The following is a 23,443-nucleotide window of genomic DNA, read 5'->3' as shown; positions in this document are numbered from 1 at the left end:
TTTGAACTGTGGTGTTGGAGGAAAATTCTGAGAGTGCCTTGGACTGCAAGAAGATCAAACCAGTCCATCCTCCAGGAAATAAAGCCAGACTGCTCACTTGAGGGAATGATATTAAAGGCAAAACTGAAATACTTTGGCCACATAATGAGAAGACAGGACACCCTGGAGAAGATGCTGATGCTAGGGAGAGTGGAAGGCAAAAGGAAGAGGGGCCGACCAAGGGCAAGATGGATGGATGATATTCTAGAGGTGACGGACTCGTCCCTGGGGGAGCTGGGGGTGTTGACGACCGACAGGAAGCTCTGGCGTGGGCTGGTCCATGAAGTCACGAAGAGTCGGAAGCGACTAAACGAATAAACAACAACAACAACAACTCCCATTATTATCCATTTGAAGGAAGGTAGTTAGATACTTGGTAATCTGTACACAGCACAGATTCGCAGGCTGCTGCAGCTTCAATCTAGCAGACGGTCCCAAATTTGAACCCATAATGCAATAATCAAATCAAGTACTGAGGCCAATAAATAAGTAAATATTTACTGTGTATGAATTTTAAGACTCAGTAAGACTATTTTCTTGGAAGAAGTATTTATCTAGTAGCAATCATTTTATCCTGCCATTCTTTAAACAATTGCTACATATGGGGACAAGTGATGCTGAAATATACTTCAGAAAATAAAGAACTGTTAACTGGAGTGGTACAACACCATCTGCCTTAAAGTGGTTAGATTTGGATTTGGTTTTTTAACAAGGTTTCACTGTATCCTTTAAAGCTGTTGCTATAAAATTGATGCAATGCTATCCACAAATCACTCTTCTACTTTGGCATTTTAGTAAATAATTATATCTGGAAAATGAGATGTGCGACCACTGAGGAATATCAATTTTCCAGGGGATGCATTTTGAAGAATTGCATAATTCTATTTAATTAATGTTTGGCAGTGAAATGGGTGGTGGCACTCAATATGTAAGGTTAGTAATTAAAAATTGACTTGGATCCAAATGTACTCTTGCACAAATGAAAGGAACTTCTATTAGCTTATAACTTTATTAGAACTCTTCTGGACAGATCACAGACCTAGCTAAGCAAAGCATGGTCAGTCATGCTTTGGTCACCTTCTGAACAGACTACTGCAATGTGGTGTACATAGGGCTGCCCTTGAAGAGCATCCAGAAACTGCAATTGTCCAGAACACAGTAGTGCAGGTAATTATGGGTGTTTCCTGATTGGCCCATATTGCACCTTTGCTACATGAGCTGGACTGCCTTCTGATAGGCTTCCAGATGAAATGCAAGGTCCTGATTGTCATCTATAAAGTTTTCATGTTGTGGGGCCAGGATACTTGAAGGATCACCTCTCTCCAGTGATTTATATCTGCCCAATTAGATCCAGCAGGAGCAGCATGCTTCAGGTCCTATCAATTAAAGGATCCAAGAAGCCTGTTTTTTCTGTCACAGGGCCTAATTCTTGGCCACCATTTTTATTCTTGGCCACCATTTTTCTTTTTTGATTGTAGGCTTTGAATTGTATGTTTTAATGGCCATGTTTTAATTTGTTTGCCACTCAGAATTGCCATGACAAGAGGCATGGCCATGTAAATCTAAATAAATAAATAAATAAAATGCTATATTCCCATGGAATATGCCTTTATCAGCCTGCAAAATGGATATAGCTATCATTACACTAATTTTTTTTTTTTTGCTCCCCAGCAACTGGTGTTCAGATAACAAAGCTGGGTGCAAATTGCTCCTGTTTTCATAAGAAGTCCTCATGATTCATTAATTACTTCATGAACGGGATGGAAAAAAACTCAATAAATAAAGATTTGAATGCAGGGAAAAGTGAATGAGAGATCTATTCAGGCAGGGGTTTGAATACTTAGTCCTTAAAATTCTAGTTATTCAACCATGCCTGTGGTGTTGAATTAAAGTTCAAAATATGAGATACATAAGGGACATTTGCCCCTGCCTATTATCTAGCCATCAAATTGAGTAGTCTCTGCTAGCCTTATACACCATGTGATTTGTCTATCTTCTAAAGCCACCCAAGTCCTTATATCCAGTGATAATAAATTCCATAGTTTAAATATGAACTGCGTAAGAAAAATGACCTTCTTGTATCTGAACTAAATGTCCCACCAGATAGCTTTGTTAATGAGAACGAGAAAAGAAAAGCTCCACATCATAAATGGAAGGCTCACCATATGGTGTAGGAGAATCTTTCTATCCCCTTTCATCTCAGGCCATTAAAAGAATAAAAGGTCTCTGTGTTTTTCCGATCAGAATATCCAAACAGAGCTATAAAGTGAAGAACAAATTTAAAAACCTAGATTAAAAAGATTGAATTCAATATGTGTTTAAGGCCTGCTGTATTAAATGACCAGCAATGTGAGTGTCATACTGAACTAACATTTCAAACACATGTTTCGACCATCTATTTGAGCAGATTCACAAAGAAATTCATAACTTTCAGAAGGCAGTGTTTTCATCGGAAAGTTTTGATCACACAAATCTTTGATTTATAGATTTGTGACATTTAAAAACACTGTCATGCTAACATGTGGTACTCAAATTATTGCTATAATTTCATCTCAGATTCTTTGTTTGTTTCAGGCATGAATACAAGCAGGAGTGAGACTGTGAAAGAACCACCCTTAAAGCCTTCCAGAAGATCCTTGCCATGTCTTGCTCAGAGCCAAACTCACCCACAAAGTCTTAGCAAACATTCCTCATTTCTTCACTCAAATCAAGTAATACCTCTGCCCCAGCCCCAGCCTCAGCCTGTGAGTGCAGAAGCATCAAGTGCTACAATCAATGTCATATCAGAACGAGGTGAGTGTTGATTTAGTCAGGTCTCTCCACTTCTTTCCAATTTATAATACACTCTCAGTTATTGAGCAAACCAAAGCAATTCCATTACACTGAATTTTGTCAATGTAAATTACTCTGATGCATTTTTTAAATTTCCTTTTAGCCAAAGTGATGGAAACCTTGGAAAGTAACTTACTCAGGTTATCCAATACAGAATACAGCGATCCATTCTTAGGTGAGTTTTCTTTGCATAGTTATATTCTACAGTATAGTAATTATTAGAAATAGTCCTATTTCTGTTTTGGGAGGAGAGGGAGCTCTAGCCAAAAAGTTCAATTACTATTATTTCATAGATCATTTATACTAGTTCCTGAATTTATGTGCATAATCCTTCAGCAACAAGATGTCAGTTATTTGCTGATTCACCATGGGGAATGGGATACTGTGGTTTTCCAGTTCTCACTGATCATCAGCTCATCAGCATTCTTACCATGGGCCATTCCACCTGGGGCTGCTAGGGATTGTGGTTCAGGTTCTCCAACCTTGATTCAATTCAATTATTAGTGCAAATATGTAGATTAAATGTCATGAAATAAATCAGACTGGGTATATGTCTGATATTTGACCTTTCCTTCAAGAGGGAATATGCATAGCATTTTCTTCTTCAGATTTTCACATTAAAACAATCCTTTAACGCAAGTTGGGCTGAGACAAAATAATTAGTCAAAAGTCAATTAATTTGTATGGCTGAGGGTGAACCTGAACTGAGTCCCTTAGTCTAACCCAACACGTTAACCTAGTCACCACACTGTTCTTTGATGCAAAGGCATTACTTTCGAGTGAAGTGGAAATTAGATTTAATGTGAGGCACACATTTGTAAGACAACTGCATTGAGTCTCAGCATTTCTCTGTATATTAGGTATTGTGACTATCCTGAAGACATGCTAAAGGTGCCCTTGGGAGAAGCAGAAAAACCAGCAACATTTTTGTTGTCATAACACAATACAAGTAATAATTCAAATACTTACAAGGACGAATTTGAAGTTGAGATACTTTTTCTGCTGTTTTGTTTTGCATCAGACCTTTGTTTTCAACAATCTCATTCTTCCCTAGAATATTTACAACTGCAAGTGTCAATTTTAGAGGAAGACCCCTTGATTTTTAAGGTTTACTCATCCATCCTCAAAGTGGGCTACTACTTAACTGAGGCTTGTTCTTCTTGTGAACTACTTAAGCAATTAGTTTCAAATGAAGAAGAATGACACATCTAGAGCCTGCACTTCAGCAGTGATAGAGCTTACCTAGCACATATGGTGAATGAGTTTCATTCTTTCCATGATCTACTATGAGCTGCCCCCTTGGGGATATTAAGGATGGATCTGAATTAAGTGAGTGAGATAAATGTTTAATCAAGTAGCTTGAAGGAAGGACAGATAAATGGAAAACAGTAAGAGAGAGCTGTAAGAAAGTGGTAGACAATGAAGCCATTAAAGAACATTGCATAAAATCCAGTTGATTTTCAGCTCTAATGTAACATTGTCTTTAGAATTATATGATGTTTTGGAGCACATGGACTACATTCTTGCTTTTGGATTTTGTTCTGTATTACTGAAAAATCGATGTGATGGCACGATGGATGGAAGAAGCTGCAGCCAGAGATCCATTTTTTTAGTCTACCCCATGAAAGGCTAGATACCATTTCCTTTTTTCTGAACCATTGGTGTTCCCAGGAAGGTGAATGCAGTTGACCATATGTTTTGTTCTACCTGGTATTTGAGAATTCCCCTCCCCAAGCAGCTAGCACAAATTAGAAGAATACTTAGACCCCGATGGGCTACATTTGTTACAGTGAAGGATAAAACCATAGATTTGAAAGCTGTGTTTAGGCCATTGAATAAAACTCCCTAAGTGCAACCCCCCCCCACAAAAAACTAAATTATACCATCTCAAACAAATGACTGAATGTGACCATTTGAACAAATCCAGTGAAAAATTAATTTTGAGACTTTGCTTATATACCATGCCATATATTTGCACCCTCGAGACATTCTGAGAAATTGCAGGTACTGTACTATTATGAATGTAGGATACGGCAGCCAAGTCAGCATTGCTTCTAACCTGACTCTCAAAGAATCCTGCATAGCCACGTAGCTAAGAAAACATACCCCGAGAAACAAACATCCTTGAAGAAACCAGCTTTCCATGTGATAGCAGTGAAAAACCTGCATGTTAAAAATGCATTGCTAATTGCTTGAATTCAAATGACTTTAATGGCGCTTATGTGAGTGTCCTTTAAAAGTAAACATATGCCAAGTGCAATGTATACATTATCTACACTGATGCAGTTAGAGATGCAATTTGTGAGGCTGGATTAGAGGCAGGAGGTTTCAAGAAGGGCATGAAGTAAAGGGAAATGTTATCTCAGCTGCTTTGAGCAGAACCGTATCAAACGGCAGTACTAGCTAAATGAAATGGACAGACAACTGAGACAAACAAATTGTAGGCTAGGGGAAAAACAGCTTAGTAGGAACATTAACCAAAGGCAAGTCCAGGGGAATTCTAGAGGCATCCAAACAGCAGGCAGGTGTTTTTTTGTACTAAAACCACCCAAGTTGCTATTATGCATCAATATATAAGTTAAGCATAGGTAATTATTAGCACTGTATAATGCTTCAAATGCAGTTCCAAAAAAGGTGCTTGGAAGGGGGGTGGGGTTAGAAGAAAGCAACATCTGTTACATTTTATGGCAGCTGTAGAGGGTAGCGATTCAGTCCTGGGAAAAAATATGGCAGCTTTTGAGAGCTGTAGACAGCACTAAGCCCTGAGCTTGCATTCCTCTGCATTCCAGTTTTGGAACTGAATATGAAGTTCTGTAACAAACCTAGATCAAACTGTAGTTTGATTCTAGTTTACCTAACTGTAATAAGAATAGTTAAAGTAAACCACAATGGTGCAGGTCAGTATTGAGTAAATCATCACGGTTTATTCCAAACCTCAAAAGAAAGTTAAAAACTCTCCTGTGAACAATGAGAAGGTAACAATATAAACAAAATGTTCATCAACTAAACAATAATTGTGTTTGGAGGAAAGGCTCCTTATAGTCCATATGTTTCCTGAAAGCTAGTCTGAAAGGAGGAGAAAGCAGTAGGTGGGTTTACCGAAAAAGGAGGGATTTGCAAACATTGCCATTCTCCTTCCATACAATGGGAGACTCTATTGTATCTCAACCCCCTTGACAAGTAGAAGGATACCTTCCATTCCCTAAATCCAACCCTCTATGGGCAACTTCAGGGATGATGGAGGGGCAAGCGACATCACATCCATCATATCATTGTACAAATGATATTAATTATGTAATTTGTGTCAGTCCTATCACAAAGGGATAACACATGACATCAGGGTGGCCTGTACCAGGCGTCTGTGCAACCTTCTCCTATGAATGCCTTTAGTTTCTAGAATGCATGTGAAGAAGCATATATACAAGTAGTTTTACATAGAAGATACTTTGTTTGTTTGTTTGTCAAATTTCTCTGCTGCCCATCTCATACACAATGACTCTGGGTGGCTTACGAATAAATTAACAGTCAGTAAAAAACAATCCAATATAAAATCAATACTGTATAAATGTGCAAAACCATCAACAATATACTGGATATTTCTTAGCTAAAACACTGTTACTTTCAGCTTCATAGTGGAAACAAGTCATGTATGTCAATCTGTTTCAAGAGCAAACCATGAAGATGGAATATTAATTAGCCTACCATCGTGGTGTCAGAATATTTATTGACTTACAACCTTGAGATGTCAAATATACTGCCAAAAAAGCAAAAAAAAACAAAAAAAAAACTTGCAAAACTGCATCTTGTTACAACCTTGCTATGTGCTTGAGTGTACAAAGTAATAAACAGTGGCATTACTTAGGGCGTGGTTCTGAGCAGTTAAATCTGTGAAGAACTTTCACTTAAGGTTGACTCAGCCAAATTCATCGAAGGAAGATGAGTAACTAAATCTCTTTTTTCCTGACATCCAACAAATATCGACTCCCTTATATTTAAAATCTGTTGTTTCTTGCTCTGTCTTTGGAACAACTCTGAACAATTTTGCTTCATCTTCTACATGACAGCTTTTCATGTAGAAAGTACTGATCCTGGTGTTAACCCCCTTTTTTAAAAAGCTAAAAAGGAAACAAAAAAACCAGAACACCTCCTCACCAGTAATCAATTTCCAGATAAGCAGGGATTAACATCAGGCAAACTATCAAGCACTAAACAATACTGTGCCAAGGAACTACCAACCCAGACAAACAATCAAGCAGAAAGCAATACCCTGATCAAGGAACTACCAAGGAGAAAACCACACTCCCACCAACACTGGCAGGGCAAGCTACTGCATATAAACAGGGAGCAGACCCCACACTCACTAGCACTGATGATGTAATCTAGCCAGGTAATGAAATGTCTGCAAGCAGACAACCAAGCTCAGAGAGCAACAAGGACACCACAGTTCAACCCTGAGCTACAGATATTCTCTTCTATTGTTAACTAAACTGTAGTTTACTGAAGTAATACCAAGTAACTACTGTTACTGGAAAAAAATGCTAGTAATAAATCTATAACAATTTCTGATGATAGACATAAGTAATCTGATCCTATAGCAATAAATCTTTCATGAAAACCAATATCACTGATGTTTAATCTTTTTATACATTATACTAAATGTTGGCAAACTAACACAAATATAGATGAGGCAAAAATGTTGACCATGCTTCTGGAAAGTATTTTAGTAAAAAACAAACAAAAACAGTGTTTGGCTTTGATCAGTGTTTAAAACTTTTATGATCTGTAAGCACCAACAAGGCCAATCATGGTTTTCTTGTGCTGAAAAGACAAAACAAAAAGTGCCTTGATCAGTTATTTTTCCTACAAAGAAAAGTAAGGAAGTATCTGTTCCAGCCTTTATTTTATGCCCCAAATACCTAAAACCATTCAGTTTTGATTCTGGAATGGGATGACCATTTTTCTTACAAAATATAATCATATTCTGATTTGCAGAGAAATGAAAGACTATTGCATTCATACACATATTCACTGTATAGCATATATAAATAGAACCCACTTCTGCCTGGTTTGTTTTTAGACCTTTCTTCATAGTTCATTCATTAACCCAGAAGTGATACCATTGTTATTTCAGCATCTGAGAAAATGACAGCTTTGGCAAAATTCCCTTAAAATAGAGTCAGCCAAAGGAAGACAAACTAGAAAGTCTCAATATTTTGGACTACAACTCCCACAAGCCCCAGCTATCAAGGTAAATGGGCATGGGCCATGGGAGATGTCATCCAAATATCTGTGGTGCACCAAATTACCTACCACTGCATTGCAACCTTGTTGGAGTTGTCAAACAGAACATGAGTCCATTTTTATTATACAAAGGGTTTCATACATGCTGATCTAGACTGAGACTGAGAAACTAATAGCACACAAGGAATTATCATGAAAAAATGTGTTCCTTTACCAATGGAAGTACATCAGGTAAGAAGAACGTTTTGTCAGCTTACCTGTACTTTTTCTTTACCAAGCTCAGAAAGAGAGTCATTTAGAAGTGAGCACAGTGGGGGTAAAGATAAAATCATCCCTGGTATCCTGTTTCTGTCTTACTTAAAAAACTCACTGATCAACTGCTTCCATCTCACTTCTGACCTCAAAGTGTTGTGGAAAAAAATATTTCAGTTAAGTCAACAAGTCAACAAAAGTGTTTCTTTGTTAGAAGGCTCATCAGCAGAGGCCAGTGGATCTGTTCTATAGTGCCCAGTACCTCATCAAGTATAGTCTTTTACTGTAATAGCTTTTTATATCTGCACACTACAAGCAAACTCATGGCATATGCTTATTAACTGAGTCATTCGGATTATATGAGAGGCAACATCTGAAGTTATGAATTAAAAGTTAATAGATGTATTGATTTCATTTTTCTCTTCTTTGCTGTGTTGTACATGACTCATTTCTTTAGCTGTTGTATCTGTGCGACTGGTTCACTTAACTGTATTATTACTGGACCTATTTTCTAATAGGACTGACTTACATTTTTCTACAACAACATCCCATACAATTGGATTTTTAAAAAAATAAATGTACTGCAGTGGTGTGACCTAATCTGTCAGTGCGATCTGTTCATATAAACACTGACAAGACTGGTGCTTATCCTAAGAATGTAACAATGGGAAAGAAGCACTGGTAGAAGGAACTCTTGGGAGTGCCATCTGTATAGCACTATGATATTTACATAAAGCATTAGAACATAAAGAACAATAAAGCCACGCTCTAGACCTGTGTATCACGTAAAATCCATAGTGGTGGATGGAACAAGGTATGAAAAGCAGAACACATCCTGGAGTCAGGGCATCAGGTTCATAGAACAGATTTGAATTTGTTGAATTCAGTGACTCCCTGTAACTCGTAAGCTGTATAAAATCCCTTCAGAATGCCTTGGTGCAGACCCTGAAGCCTGACATAGTTGGCAGCAGTCACCTTAAAGATGTTTTAAGTAGTTATCTAAGGTTGTTGTCTGTATGCAATTCAACCACCAAGACATGCCTTTGAGCATCTGATCTAGAATAGATCTGAAAGCACTGGTAAAATGGAGATTGTTTATTTTATGTCCATCTGAGTTGCAATGATATCTTTACATTAATTCAAAACTTATAAGGAAAGGTGCAAACTGAAAAATACCCCCCCCCCATACATTTCTCCTCTCATTACTCTTGACCTCCTACAAAGCCATACAACGGACACTTGGCAATCATAAAGTATCTCTCCTTAGGAAATGCAAAGGCTGTGATCATAGAGAATATTTATTTGAAGTTAAACTCCATAACAAAATCTATAACAAAAAATCAATAAAATATACTCAAAGTGTAAGCCACCGTAGCTTCCACCTGACTTATAAAAAAAAAATCAGTATGTCTTTTAAGCCATTTCACAATGAATACTCAACTATCTCACTAATGCTGATAGCAGATTTATTTTTTCTGCTCTAATTAGTAGGGGATTTGTTTTGATTTTTGCTGACATAAACATCCTGAATAATTTCCTTAATAATTGACCATCCATCTGTGTCTGGAAAGGACTGTTCTCTAATCAGATAGTTCCAATGCTGAAGCACCAAAAACCTGATGCTGGAAAAAGTTGAAATTTTCAGCTACAAGTATTCTGTCCATTTTAATTATAGAATGCATTCAACAGCTAAAGGACAACCAGTTTATGGCACATTGGTATCATAAAACGTATTTCAGAATTAAGCAAGATAAATTTTGCTTGAAGTAAATATTAACTTTGTCCTGAAAAGGTAGGATACTGAATAAGTGGCAAAGGCAGATAATGAAGGGAACAATGCTTGTATCTTTGCTACAAAGTCTCCATAGTAATACCATATGAGTCCTTCTGTTTCTGGTATTTTTGCCCCACTCAGACATAGGAAGAGAGAAAGACACATATACAGATGATTCAGAACATGGGAATTATGATTCTCGTACAGATCAATCTCTGCTTATTAAAAGTACGCCTACAAGGCAGAAACCAGAACCTCGGACAAAGTCTTCATTGAAGGTAATGGCTTTTATAATTATTACATTATTGTTTCTCCTCTTCTGATACCAGTACCAAGAGTAATATAATCTAAAGAATAGACGGTTATAAATGTAATCCATATAAACAACAAAGCCAAAACAGATATATTAATTAATTTTATAATTAAAATTATATAATTTTCTTGAATCAGATCACAAGGATGCAGCAGACAGGGCAGTAATGAGGTGATAATCACTGAAATGGGAAGGGCTGGGATTTGCAGGGCTATTTTTGGTTATGTTAGGGAAGAGTCCATGATATTTTAATTGAAGGAAACTAATATATAAGTTTGAAAATGCGATGGGAAAACATGTATTCATTTTATAGCCATTAGAGTAAAGCAAAATTGGGTCAATGTTCCTCCCGCTCCATTTAAGGATCTTTTAGAAAAGTTGCTGTTTCATTCAAGAATTAATTGGTTCTCAACTATTCTACATATAATCATCTGTATTGTTCCATAAGTGACATATGAACATAGAATTTTCCTCCTGTTTTTCATTCAAAGCAAGAGTGATAAACTGCAATGTGGATTGAAGGAAGATACTTGTCTCTTTCCTGAAGTCCATTTTTCTTATCAAAATTGTCCTTCCAGGATGCTTTTGATCCCACTAACAAAAGAAAGAAAATTGTATTTTTTACTCCACAAAAGGTCAAATGCTTAGATGTATGGATGTCCAGATCAGTAAAAATATGGGCCATTTTACTGTATGTTTGAGCATGTTAGTCTTTCAAAAATCCACTGCAAATCTCTAGTCCTTTATACTTATAGAATCATGTAACACATAGAGTTTTTGGATACTTCCACATGGTACAGTTTTCACTCTCTGCTCCTAGAGCAGTGTTTCTCAACCTAGGCAACTTCACATTGTGTGGACATCAATTCCCAGAATTCCACAGCCAGCCATGCATGGCTGCCTGGGGAATTCTGGGAATTGAAGTCCACACAGCTTGAAGTTGCCCAGGTTGAGAAACGTTGTCTTAGAGTAAAAAAAATTTCCCCTGACGCTACATAAAAAACCCCCCAGAAAATGAATTGTTAGCACCCACCGTCTCCATGTTTTTAGTACTTTCTATATACATTTTGTCTGGCCATCTGCTTTTAGGCTTTGTGAGGAGACTTAGGATTATCTCAATGAAAATATTTGTCTGATAGAGATAACATTCTCATTGGCAAAGAGAAATGGCAATGAAATATGCTTTGATGAATTATATTCCATTGCCTTGAAGTGTTTCTTTCTCTCCTACCTGTTTCTTACCCTGCCCTTTCCCAAAGCTTGGAGAAGCTGTGTTGTTGGAGAAGCTGTGAGGTTATGCAAAACAGCAAAGGGAAGCAACATTTGTTCAACTTCTACATGAAGCTGCTGTGTGAGGTCATCCATTGGCACAGGGTTAAGTATCACCAGCATGCAGATAATACTCAGTTATACATCTGTGCCAATGTTCTACATTTGGCCAATCAAATGATGCTGCCTCAGTTCTTTCCCAGTGTCTGGGGGCTGCAGGGATCAGGATGAGGAAGAATAGACTCAACTTAACCCTAGCAAGACTGAGTCACTGTGGGTTTTGAGTCCACCAAAATTCAGATCTGAGGATTTTTCTGCCTTTCATTGGGGATGGGGCTATAGTCCCCCATTCAGAGCTGGTGCATGATTTGGAGGTCGTCCTGAAGCCATGGCTCCTGCTTGAGTTGGCTTCTGAGTGCAATTCAAGGTATTGGTTATCGCCTTTAAAGCCCTCCATGGCATGAGGGCTGGCTATCTGAGGGACTACTTATTTCCAGTTCTGTCTCTCCATCCAGCACAATCAAGCAGGATGGGTGCACTCTGGGTCCCATCATTTAAACAGTGTCATCTTACAGAACCCTGGAAGCATGCCTACTTTGTTGCAGCACCTGCCCTCTGGAATCATATCTTCCCCAGAGATTTATGCAGCTTTCACCTTCATGAAATTACTAAAAACCTGGTTGTTCTCCCAAGCTTTAGGATAGGGTGATCATAGTGTCCCCTTTACTTAGATTCAGTTTTACATTTAAGAGTATTGTTCTTCCAGTTACCCATGATTTCTTTTTATACATGATTTTTTAATATGTTTTTTTTCATTTTTTATTTGTAAGCTGCCCAGATACATTAAGGAGTTGCATGGCCTCAAACGTGGATGGATGGATGGATGGATGGATGGATGGATGGATGGAGCAAGCAGCTTTGAGGGAGTGTTTCACACAAAACTCCTTTGGTCTTTAAAGATGATTCCATATTTTGTAGCAGTTTATTATTGGCAGGCTTCCTACTTTGACAATACCATTTCTTCTTTTTCAGTTTAAAATCTCTGTTAGCTAAGATCATGAAAAATGATAGCATGACACATATTTGCAACCAGATGTTTTCCCAATATCTTGAACCATGATGGTTGTAGGTGCAGAGACTCACTATTAGTCACACGATACTTTACCTTTTCCTTCTGTTTAAATACAAAACTATTAAGGGGACAGGCAGTCGTTCAAAAGATATGATGCACCTCATGAATCCATTCTGAAATCTACATATTTAGTAATTCATACCTCTCCTTTTCAATGTTACTCCTACATACTTACTCCTACATACCTTGTGTTCTGAAATAACGTGAAGTAATATAAGTTGGAAAGCCACCAGGCAGGTGGTATGCTGTTTCTTTTCAATAGCTGCTATGCTATTGCAAAGCCAGCCAAAAGGGAATGCAGTTATCACTACAGAGAATCAAGCTGTATGTTAATGGGGTAGTTCTATACTTAGATAGCCATGCAGCACTGAGTCCTTTTAAGTGTATATAGAATTGCAGCTATAAAAGCTGCAAAAGAATGCAGTAAGGAGCACTGGCATTAACATTATAGAGGCAATCAGTGGCTAAAAAGAAATTTCATTCCTGTTTCTATTATCTAAACAATGGCCATATCATTACTAAAGACACTTCATATTCTTTCATTAGAGACTCATTCTGATAGCTACTTCTAACTGATAACATTCTGCACTTTTTGTGTTAGTCCATCAAAGAAACATAACCAGAGTAATCTGAAGAGGATTTTGCCCTTTAATGCCCAAATATATATTTGATAGGATGCATTTGTGCAAGATACTAATCATCCTCATCATCCTCGCCTTAATGTGTTATATGAACCCAGAGTGTGAACTTAGTTTATAGATAATGTATTATGCAAATCTAGAATATGTGTTACCAGGAAATTCATAGTTCAGTTAACTATGAGCAAGCATGTTATGCAAACAAGCAATACTGTATCAGCTTTATAAACATCAGTAGTAGCTTTCTGCTGCTAATCATGGCATCTGTCCTTTCGTAATCTCTCAGTAATCTTCAGTGGACCTTCTCCACTGCAAATAAGTATGCACTAATACTATGCTTGAAGGGCCTCAGATTAGTAAGAGAAATAAAATGGCCCCTCTGCAATAGGTTCTTCTTCCAGGGCTCGATCACAGCCCATGTATTGGTACTGACAGCCCTGCTGATGAAGCCAAGTTTCTGAATATTCACAAAGTTTTATGTCTTAACAGAATATCTTACATCAACAATGTTGTGATAAACGGCTGAAATGAAACTTTATTCATTGCTAGGAGAAATGCCACAGTTCATCATATCCTATAATATTTCCTATAGTACTCTATTCTTTGGAAGACCATTGAATTGTGATGTTTTGGAAGACATGTGCCTGAGTCAGCAGACTAGGCTCTAATATGGTTTTCAGTCAGACACGAAGTGTTGCATTAAGCCACAGTGTGATGTATGTTCCCAGTTCATTGAACTCAGAATAAATGGATATAGATTGTTATATATATATTTTACAAGTAGTAAAAGTCCAGAATAATACATTCTGTGGAAAATGCCAGCTCCCCAGTGATATTTAGTGCTAATATTTGTAAAATTTTCAGCACAATACTTTAAAGTGAAACATGTTTATATTTTTAACTGAACTGTATTTACACACACACACACACACACACATATATATAAGAAGCTGGAGAAGTACTAGGGCCTGAAGGAGGAACTAGAGAGGATGTGGAAAGTGAAGGCCAAAGTGGTTCCAGTGGTGGTTGGGGCACTTGGGGCTGTGACCCCCAAACTGGGAGAGTAGCTCCAACAGATCCCAGGAACAACATCAGAGCTCTCTGTCCAGAAGAGTGCAGTGCTAGGAACAGCTAAGATATTGCGCAGAACTCTCAAACTCCCAGGCCTCTGGTAGAGGACCTGAGGTTGAGGAAGACACAGACCACCCATATGAGTGAGAAGGGATTGTTTTTTTACTGTATGTATAACTAATTGACCTTGGCTAATCTCCAAAAGCTAAGCAGGATAAGATCTGGTTAGTAATTAAGTGGGAGACCATCAGGAAACACAACCGAAGAATGTAAGCTCCACTAGGAAGTTGGGGGGGGGGGGGCATTGAGAGAAGGTAATTGATGCTGTATTTTTTTCAAGACAATTAAGTAGACCTGCCTACTGTATGGATGGTGAGCAGGAGGGGGCCCCTATCCAGGGGGGAAAACACATGCGTAGTTTAAAGGCTTTGAACTATCCTTCAAAGAAACTCAGAGCAGACCTGCCTTGAGTTTTGGGGTATATCTGTCTGGGTGTAATGGTTGCCTCATTCCCCAATAAGGCACGGACTCACTTAGATGGGGCTAAGGATTTCCGTTTATTGGGTACAGAGTGCATACGCGCAAAAAAGACGGGAATGCGGGCGTGGTTGTGGGGTACCTCGTATATACCCGCGGTGTGGACCTTGCCGTCCACCACCCCCCATTGTCCCGCAAGCTGGATCTGGACCCTTGATGGGCGATCTGGAAGCGATACCGGTCTGTTGATGGGCGATCATGAGGATCATCGCTGGTTTCCTCTGTCTCCTTCCCGTGTCCGGTGCAGGTGTGTCCCCCGGGGTAATGTGGAGATGTTCGGGTGATATGTTGATGGCTCCTCTGGTCTGGGCAAAGGTGTGCCTCCTTTGTCCTTGTGATTAGTGTTAAAGTGTTTAAGGGATAAGAATTATTCCTTCCTCCTTCCTTCCCCCTTCCTGAAAGGCATGTTCCCCGTTGTGATGCATGGGTGCCTTGCAACGGGGAACATGACACTGGGTTTCCCACACTCCTTCAGTTTGGTAGGATTTTCTGTCTACTATAGCAGTTAATAAACACTAGAAACAATCTCTTCGTCTCAGCGTGGTCTTTTGCTTAAGTGAGGACACCCACAAAGTCACAGGAGGCAAGGTCAGTTTGGACAATTTACTTTTTCCATTTATTGCTAACTTAATATTTTTCTGCCATTTTCATGGTACCATTTTTTGGGAAAGATAAGCTTTACTAATGTGGCCTCACATGGACTTGACAGTTATTTGAATTTTCCTGAAAGCATTAAGAAAGGCTTTTCCTTAAGCCAATTTAATTAACCCTTCAGCAAACCCTCCTTATGTCTTTGGTATAGTTGGTCCCAATATATTAAAAGTTCAGAATTTTAACTGTGGCTTAAATACTTTTGAGTCTTCAAGTGGTACAAACATTTGAAAATGAAATCTGCTTTCTTTAAAAATGTTAGACATCTTGAAGTATGATATTTGATATACTGTTTCAGTCAAATGGTTGGCAAGAGGAGTTTTCCATTATGAGTGAATTTGCTCACTTGTCCCTTAAATATGAGTCATGCTGATCTTTTTTAGCCTCCTGAGGAAGCTTCCACCTGTACATTTTCATGTTACTCATTTTCTTAAGTGTAGCAGTTAAGAAAATTCTGCCTTGAGTGCTTTCAACACCTCCTGAAGTAACTGATGGCTGAGTAGTCATATCAGATGTGACTTAGTGGCCTGTATTCCAACATGTGATATAATATAATTGATATGGTTGTGTGAATGAGACTGTTGATATGGTTGTGTGAACCAGACTGTTAGAGTTCTGAGCCACCACATTCTCTCACAGGCTCTGTAAAGCTTTGAAAGTCATCCTTACATCATCTTCAGTCTCATGAAACACAGATGCAGAGGATGGTTTCAACAACCAGACGTGACTGTTTCTTCCTGATTACATAACTAACTAGGCTTTCATTAGCAATCAAACCCTTCTAGCCACTGTCAGTGAACAGAAATCTGAAGTGTGTAAATGACAATAGGTATATGGAGCAAGCTTAGCAAGGATTCCAATATGTAAAGAAAATGGATGTATGAAAAAGCTTGGAAGACATTAAGTGAAAAATAGAGTTGAAGACAATTTGATGTTCTCAGGATGGCACTTACTCCTCATTTTCCTTGATGAAAAAATTCAGACCCAAAGAAATTGAAGTTGATTCCTAACTAAGCTGTCACTTCTTGGATATGGAGGTGACATCTGATTTGGGGTCACTTGCCAAGCAATGCCAGCTAAGTGAAGGGTGAAGGGTGGTTTGCTACCAACTTAGCATAGAGCACCTTGGAGTGGGGTTCAGCTTTGTAGTATTTTGGGGAGGAAGTTCAATTTAAGAGAATGTTTAAAGTTTTCATCCTTAAAATCTTACTTCCCCCACCCCCATGCTGCCTATGATGTGAATAAGTGTGGGTGATATATATATATGAGTGGGCTATATCCCTGCATATATTCATGAACAAAATGGAAAATTAAAGATAAAATAGAAAGGAAAATTTAAAAGGGCAATTATGTTGTCAGTAATGCAGTAGAATGTTTCTGCCTCAAATATGCCCTGGCAGAACTTTATTGTATCAAGTAATTTCCCAGAGGAAAGCTGCTAGAAGTAAGAATGACCAACACTGGGAACATGGCTTTTCATCTAGCTGAGAATGCTGCTTCTGCTGCAAGCACCACACCACTCCCTAAGCAATACAATATCTTGCCTTTGATTGCATACCTGATAATATGTTGCACCTTATTCTTCATGTTCCAGAATTTATTTGGTGAATGCAAAAAGTATATTCTTTGCATTCTGCATACCAAGGTTCTAGAAATAAGATTCACCATAGCTAAAGATCCAGGGTGTGTTTTCTGCATCAAACAGAAATCAAATAACACATATGTCTGATAACAGCTGCCTGAAAGCACAGGATGAGCATACAGCAAGCTTACTCAGGGAAGTAGCCTCTGTCTTTCAAAGCGGTCATTTTGAGGTACCCTTCCTTGTTCAAAAGTGTTAGACTACATAATTCTTGATTTTGGGTGGATATTTTCAAGCTCTGGCTCAAACGAACAGTAGATCAAACTGATTTCATAATTTATTCAAAAGCATATTCAAATACATACATAGCAAATTACTTTGGAATTGGTTACTAAGAACCCTATTAAAATAAAACCACTCTCTCACAGAAGCAGAAGGATATGTTAATGGATTGAAGGTACTGGGTAGAAGTTAGAAATGGGTGTATAATAACTCTCTAGCCAGTACAAGTCTTTTAACTGAATTGTACATAATTAAGTGTTCATGGTTGTGAGGATATCAAAAGCCACTCAGAAGAACTTTGTGCCTTTTGATCTCTAACTATTAGTACCTAGATGAATAAATAATACATTTGAAATAAGGTCATGTTCAAGGCTTTTCTTTTTCTAAAGAACAATTCTGAAATGAACTAGTTGAATTTTGTCTGTGTTTCATCAAGCTCCTTGATAGTGAAATAGTGAATCTAGAATACTAGAATAAGCTTATTAGACAAGAAGACAAAAGTGGATTGTTCTGGATGCACATTCTGTAATAAAACTCTGAAAGTTATAAAGCTAACTATTTTTTGTAATGAATCCCCTAGATTCCTTCACATTATAAGGGGATATGATAAAAGAATAGTCTCTTTTCTGCAAAGTTCTCTTCAGTATTTTTATATTTGGGCTTTGGAAAGGATTCAAAGAAAGAGCTGACAGGAAGAATCCTCTTTGATTAATGTCTTCTACCTTCCCTTGAATGTGTAAGATTGCCATTTAATGTGGTTTTCTCTCAGTCTGAAACAGATAAAAAGGGTAATATGATTACTATTTCTATTTAAAACAACAGCATTCCTGGATAAAGAAAAAGAGCCTTTGATCAGTTGCTTGTCTGCCAGAGAAGCATGGCCTCTATAGAATGGAACCTTTGTCTTTGCTTAAATGTCTTAAAATGTATTAATAAATGAAACTAAAATTACCTTTTTTTGCAGTTTAAGAATTATTAAATTGGATCTTAAAAAACCAAGTTCTCTGTCTAATTTGAGAAAGTACGTATTGGTTTGTTAGCACAGATCTGTATTCAATGGTTTGCACTTTCAAGATGAGTCCCGTCCCCTGGCCATGTCCATTTTTCCAGAGTATATAGGATTCCTTCATTAGGGGAGATTAATCAGGCATTGTAAGTAGAATATTAGTCAAATAGCTACCAACAGAAACAGTTAACCATGCACATGGTCAGGCCAAATTAAAATAGTCATTTTAAAGGTTTTCAGAAAAGAGAAATGGCTAGGTTCACCTTTCACACAAAACCATATTATAGTTTGCTTTTGGCTTAGCATGATGCCTAAAGCCTGCCATGATGGCTTGGTAAACTGTTGTATATGGTTTAGTGTTATGTGTGATCCAGGTCACTGTGACTTGTTTAACAAAGCACAATTAAAACAACCCAACACCTATTGTGATATGTCTCCCATGAAATAATACAATATTTGATCAAAAATTGATAAAGTACTTTAACAGAGTGATCAAGTGATGGGTAAAATTAGGAGAGAGGAGGTTCCTAAATCATATTGGATTTTCAATATCACCTGGCAACATATTTGTATATTGTGAAACGAACATTCTTAGCAAGAGTTTAGAATCTTACAGTCAAGGGTCAGTGGGATCATTTGATGATGCTACTGGGAGTGAACTTAATTCAGACATATGCTTAGTAATTGCCTTTGTTCCTTTTTAAAATGTGACACAATAATATATTAGCATAGGTTTGCTATATTTTATTGGAAGTAATAGTGAGGAATCTCAGCATGAGAGTTATCTTATGCCATTTCCAGCTGTTAAGTATCATACAGAGATTTATGATATATTGTCCTGAACAGTGTCCTCTGCTGGACAAATTTGATGCAATGGTCACATTTACAACAGCAATCTATTCCCCACTTGTCACCTGTACTGTTCATAGTCTCTGTGATTTCTCATTAATGTTGGATTTGCCACTATAGCCTTATATCAATATAAGGCAAAACTTTTTTTTTTACAATATAGCCTACTTCCAAGTGATACTAAATATCAGTCATACTGAAATAAAATCAATTGTGAATTAACTGTAGATTTGAGGATAAAATTGAAAATAATTGTTCTTGGGTAACAGTTATACTGCGGATAAAACCAAAGAGCACTCTAATGTGATTCAGAAAGAAGTAAAAACAGTTGAATGGCATTTCACTATAGGATCCACTGCCCTGTCCCACCAACTTTCAGCAAGCCCTAAATTCATGAGATATCTCCAATTGTTTACGAAGACTGTTAACTCGATTCAGTCCGAGCCAAAACAGTCAAAACTTGACTCAGAGGGCAAAGCAAACGTATGGTCAAGGTGGCGCAGAGGATTAAAGATTCCAAGAAACAAACCTCACATGCCAGCCAGGATTCAAAGATCAAGGTGGATAGATACACATGCCAAAACAGAACATCTAGGATCAAATGGAACAGGGCCTGATGTACATGAAAATGAATTCTTTCAGCACTAAATCCCTCTGGGTAAAGCCTTTAACAAACATGTTCTCAGCCTCTGTTAATTCACAGCCAGTGCCTATCAGATCTAATAACAAATGATTGACACATCAAGGGCATATACTACTAATGAGCAGTGCATCTTGCACAGCATGGAGGAAAGGTCTGCTCCTCCTCCTTTCTATCTTCTGGCTCTCAACCCAGAGCTGATGTTGTTCTTGTGGGCTCAGTAGTGTGGCTAATGGGGTAAGAGTAAAGGTATCTTAAGTAACTATTTCAGTGATACTGAGGCCTCAGCTATCTGTAGCAACCCTGCTAGAGGCTGAGACTCATTGCAAAGGTCAGGCTAGGAATCCATCCCTGATCCTCCTCATCCAAGGAGGAAACAAATCTCATTCCCTTCCCCAGAATGTGTCAGCCCTCCAAGGTAGGCCATGTCCCTGGAACTGAACTCTCAACGGCTTTCGATACCATCAACCTTGTATCCTTTTGGGTTGGCTCAGGGAGTTGGGGGTGGGCAGCATAGTTCTGCACTGGTTCACCTCCTTCCTCCAGTGCCGGTTCCAATCTGTGTTGATAGGGAGCGAGAGATCCAGCCTGCAGCCCCTTCTTTGTGGAGTGCCTCAGGGCTCAGGACAATCCCCGCTCCTCTTTAACATTTACATGAAATCGCTGGGCGAGATCATCCGTCACCACAGGATGAGGTATCATAAGTATGCTGATGATACCCAGTTGTATATCTCCATCCCAGGTGAAGTAAGTGATGCCATGATCACCATCTCCAGGTGCCTGGGTACTGTGGGGGCCTGGATGGGGAGCAACAGGCTTTGGCTGTACCCTGGTAAGATGGAGTGGCTGTGAATAAATGGCTCCTCAGTATCTGGGAAATTGTCATCTTTGGTCCTGGATGGGGTTGCACTGCCCCAGACAGACCTGATGAGTAATAACCGATGAGCAGGTGGAAGTCATGGCCAGGAGGGCCTTTGCTCAACTTTGTGTTGTATGCCAATTACATCCTTTCCTGGACCAAGTGGCCCTTCGAACAGTCACTTGTGCCCTGGTCATCTCCCATATAGACTACTGTAATGCACTCTACATGGGGCTACCCTTGAAGAATATCCGGAAGTTTCAACTGGTCCAGAACGCAGCTGTGCAAGCAATTTTAGGTGCCCCAAGGGTGGCACATATAACACCTTTGCCATGCAAACTGCACTGGCTCCCAGTTTGCTTCCAGCTCCAATTCAAGGTGTTGGTTATCACCTTTAAAGCCCTACATGGCATGGGGCCAGGTTACCTGAAGGACCGTCTCATCCCATTAACATCGACCCGTCCTACCCAGTCATGCAGGGAGGGCATGTTATGGACCCCATCTGTAAAATAATTCCATCTGGTGGGGTCCAGGAGGCGAGGCTTCTCTGCAGTAACTCCCACCCTCTGGAACATTCTTCCCCCAGAGGTGAGACAAGCCCCCTCACTCCTGGACTTCTGCAAAAAATTAAAAACCTGGTTGTGTAAGCATGTCTGGAGCGGAGAGAGGAATAGTCAATCATGGGGATGGCTAGCACCTTAGAATGGCCCTTGATACTCACTGATTGAGGTAGTCTTAGCCATCTGGATTCTACCATATTTTACATCTTTTATCTATTTATAGTTATAGTTATAATTATTGTATTTATGGTGGTATTGTATTTTAAATTTTGTTTTTTGTAAACCGCCCAGAGTCCCTTGTTGGTGGGGGGAGATGAGCAGTGATAAAATCTGATTAATTAATTAATTAATTGATTGATTGATTGATTGATTAAGTTGGCCTGGAAGTATTGAGAGAGGCTACAGTAATAGAATCTTGAAAGCCTGATTGAGTTTTTTCCCTCCCTCCCTCTCATACTCTAAAGCAGTGTTCCTCAACCTTGGCAACTTGAAGATGGGTAGACTTCAACTCCCAGAATTCCCCAGCCAGTTGATAAGGTTGAGGAACACTGCTCTAATGATTTAGGGATCAGCCAGCCTGAATTTCTTTCTCAAGCTTCCTCTATTTCCTATATGACCATCATCTACATCTAGGCTCTCCAAGGTCATCTCTCACTCTACAGAATGCCATGCCAGCCTGCTTGGGTGGTGGTTATGGCACTGGAACTCAGAAACAAAAACAATAGCATGCTCATCAGCTGCATCCTGCCAACACAGATCACCTGGTGTATAATTCTAATCTGCAAGAGAGATGCTGAAAGAAACTCATGAAAGCCCCTTATTTTTGAAGGGGGGCATTATCTAAGTCCTTGTTGAAATAATTTGTTTGCTAATTATTATCTTTCCATCGCTATTCCCCTTTCAAAGTGGCAGAACACCTGTTGTTTTAGTATGCCTGTCCCACGCCCACTAATACCCTCCATCTGTGCTATAAGAAGTTCCTTGTAAACAATTTGGCTGCACACCCCTTAGTGCTATGATTTCTCTTAGCAGAGTTAGGAATCCAGAAATTGCACCACTTCATATATTTTTTTATTTCTTCAGTCTGTAGGGTGGGAATGGTCCACCAGTCTTATCTTATGAAGAGACAAGCGCTTCGTCAGTTTTCATGCAGGTTGAAATGTTGTGGATGAGTTGTTACTGCTGATTGTTTTTGTCAGGAAGACTTCCACAATATTTGCAAGAGCCAAAAGTATTTCCCAGTAAAATTAAACACATCGATTTTGCCTAGTTTCCCTTTGAAATTATGATTGCCCCAAATGGCATGATTCTGAAAAACATTTTAAAATAGACTTCTTCTACCTGCAAACTGTAAGAGGGAGAACATGGCCAGGTGTGTGACAAGACCCATAAATTTTGCACTATCATTTCTTTTGATGAATCTCAGCCATCTACTTATCCACCTAAAGAAAGCCTGCCCTTGGCTTCCAAAAGATTGCCCATTCCTGGTTAATATCGTGGCCTGAATGAGCTGCAGCAGGTTTTAGACTGGATATATAGATTAAACTGTTTTCGTTTCTAGAAACATATATCACTTTTTTTTTCCAGTCTTACCTTCAGGTTGAAGGAGAGGTCAGTTAAGGTGAAGAGTAAATGGCTGCAAAGATACAGAAGAACCAGCTGAGCAGCACATTCTTTCATTTCAAGCTGTCTGGTAGAAAAGTGGAGGATGGTGGTGCGTGGGTGAATAACCAATAGATAAAAGTACTTTTATTAAGGTGGTTCTTTGCATTTCACAAAAGAGATAGGAAAACATCAGGACAACAAATGACTACAAAGAGCTTGATGTAGTGCCAGATAGTGAAGGAGCTATTACCCAATACATCTCCCTTTGGCTATATTGGTGACAACACAGTCACAAATAAATCTTGCTGCAG

General features: G+C 38.7%; 1 protein-coding gene across 1 annotated transcript in view; it reads left to right on the top strand.

Moving 5' to 3' along the window:
• The first annotated feature begins 2,974 nt into the window (after nt 1-2,974).
• The window catches only part of ANO3 (anoctamin 3), a 99,578-nt gene continuing 79,109 nt past the window's right edge, over nt 2,975-23,443 (top strand). Inside the window, exons 1-2 of the mRNA XM_063293127.1 lie at nt 2,975-3,046; nt 10,280-10,416. Of these exons, the coding sequence (XP_063149197.1) occupies nt 2,983-3,046; nt 10,280-10,416 (201 nt within the window). The 5' untranslated portion in view covers nt 2,975-2,982. The remainder of the gene's footprint in view (nt 3,047-10,279; nt 10,417-23,443) is intronic.

The sequence above is a fragment of the Candoia aspera genome, chromosome 1, assembly GCF_035149785.1.
Source record: "Candoia aspera isolate rCanAsp1 chromosome 1, rCanAsp1.hap2, whole genome shotgun sequence".
Taxonomy (NCBI): Eukaryota; Metazoa; Chordata; class Lepidosauria; order Squamata; family Boidae; genus Candoia; species Candoia aspera.
This window is presented reverse-complemented; position numbering and strand designations above follow the sequence as displayed.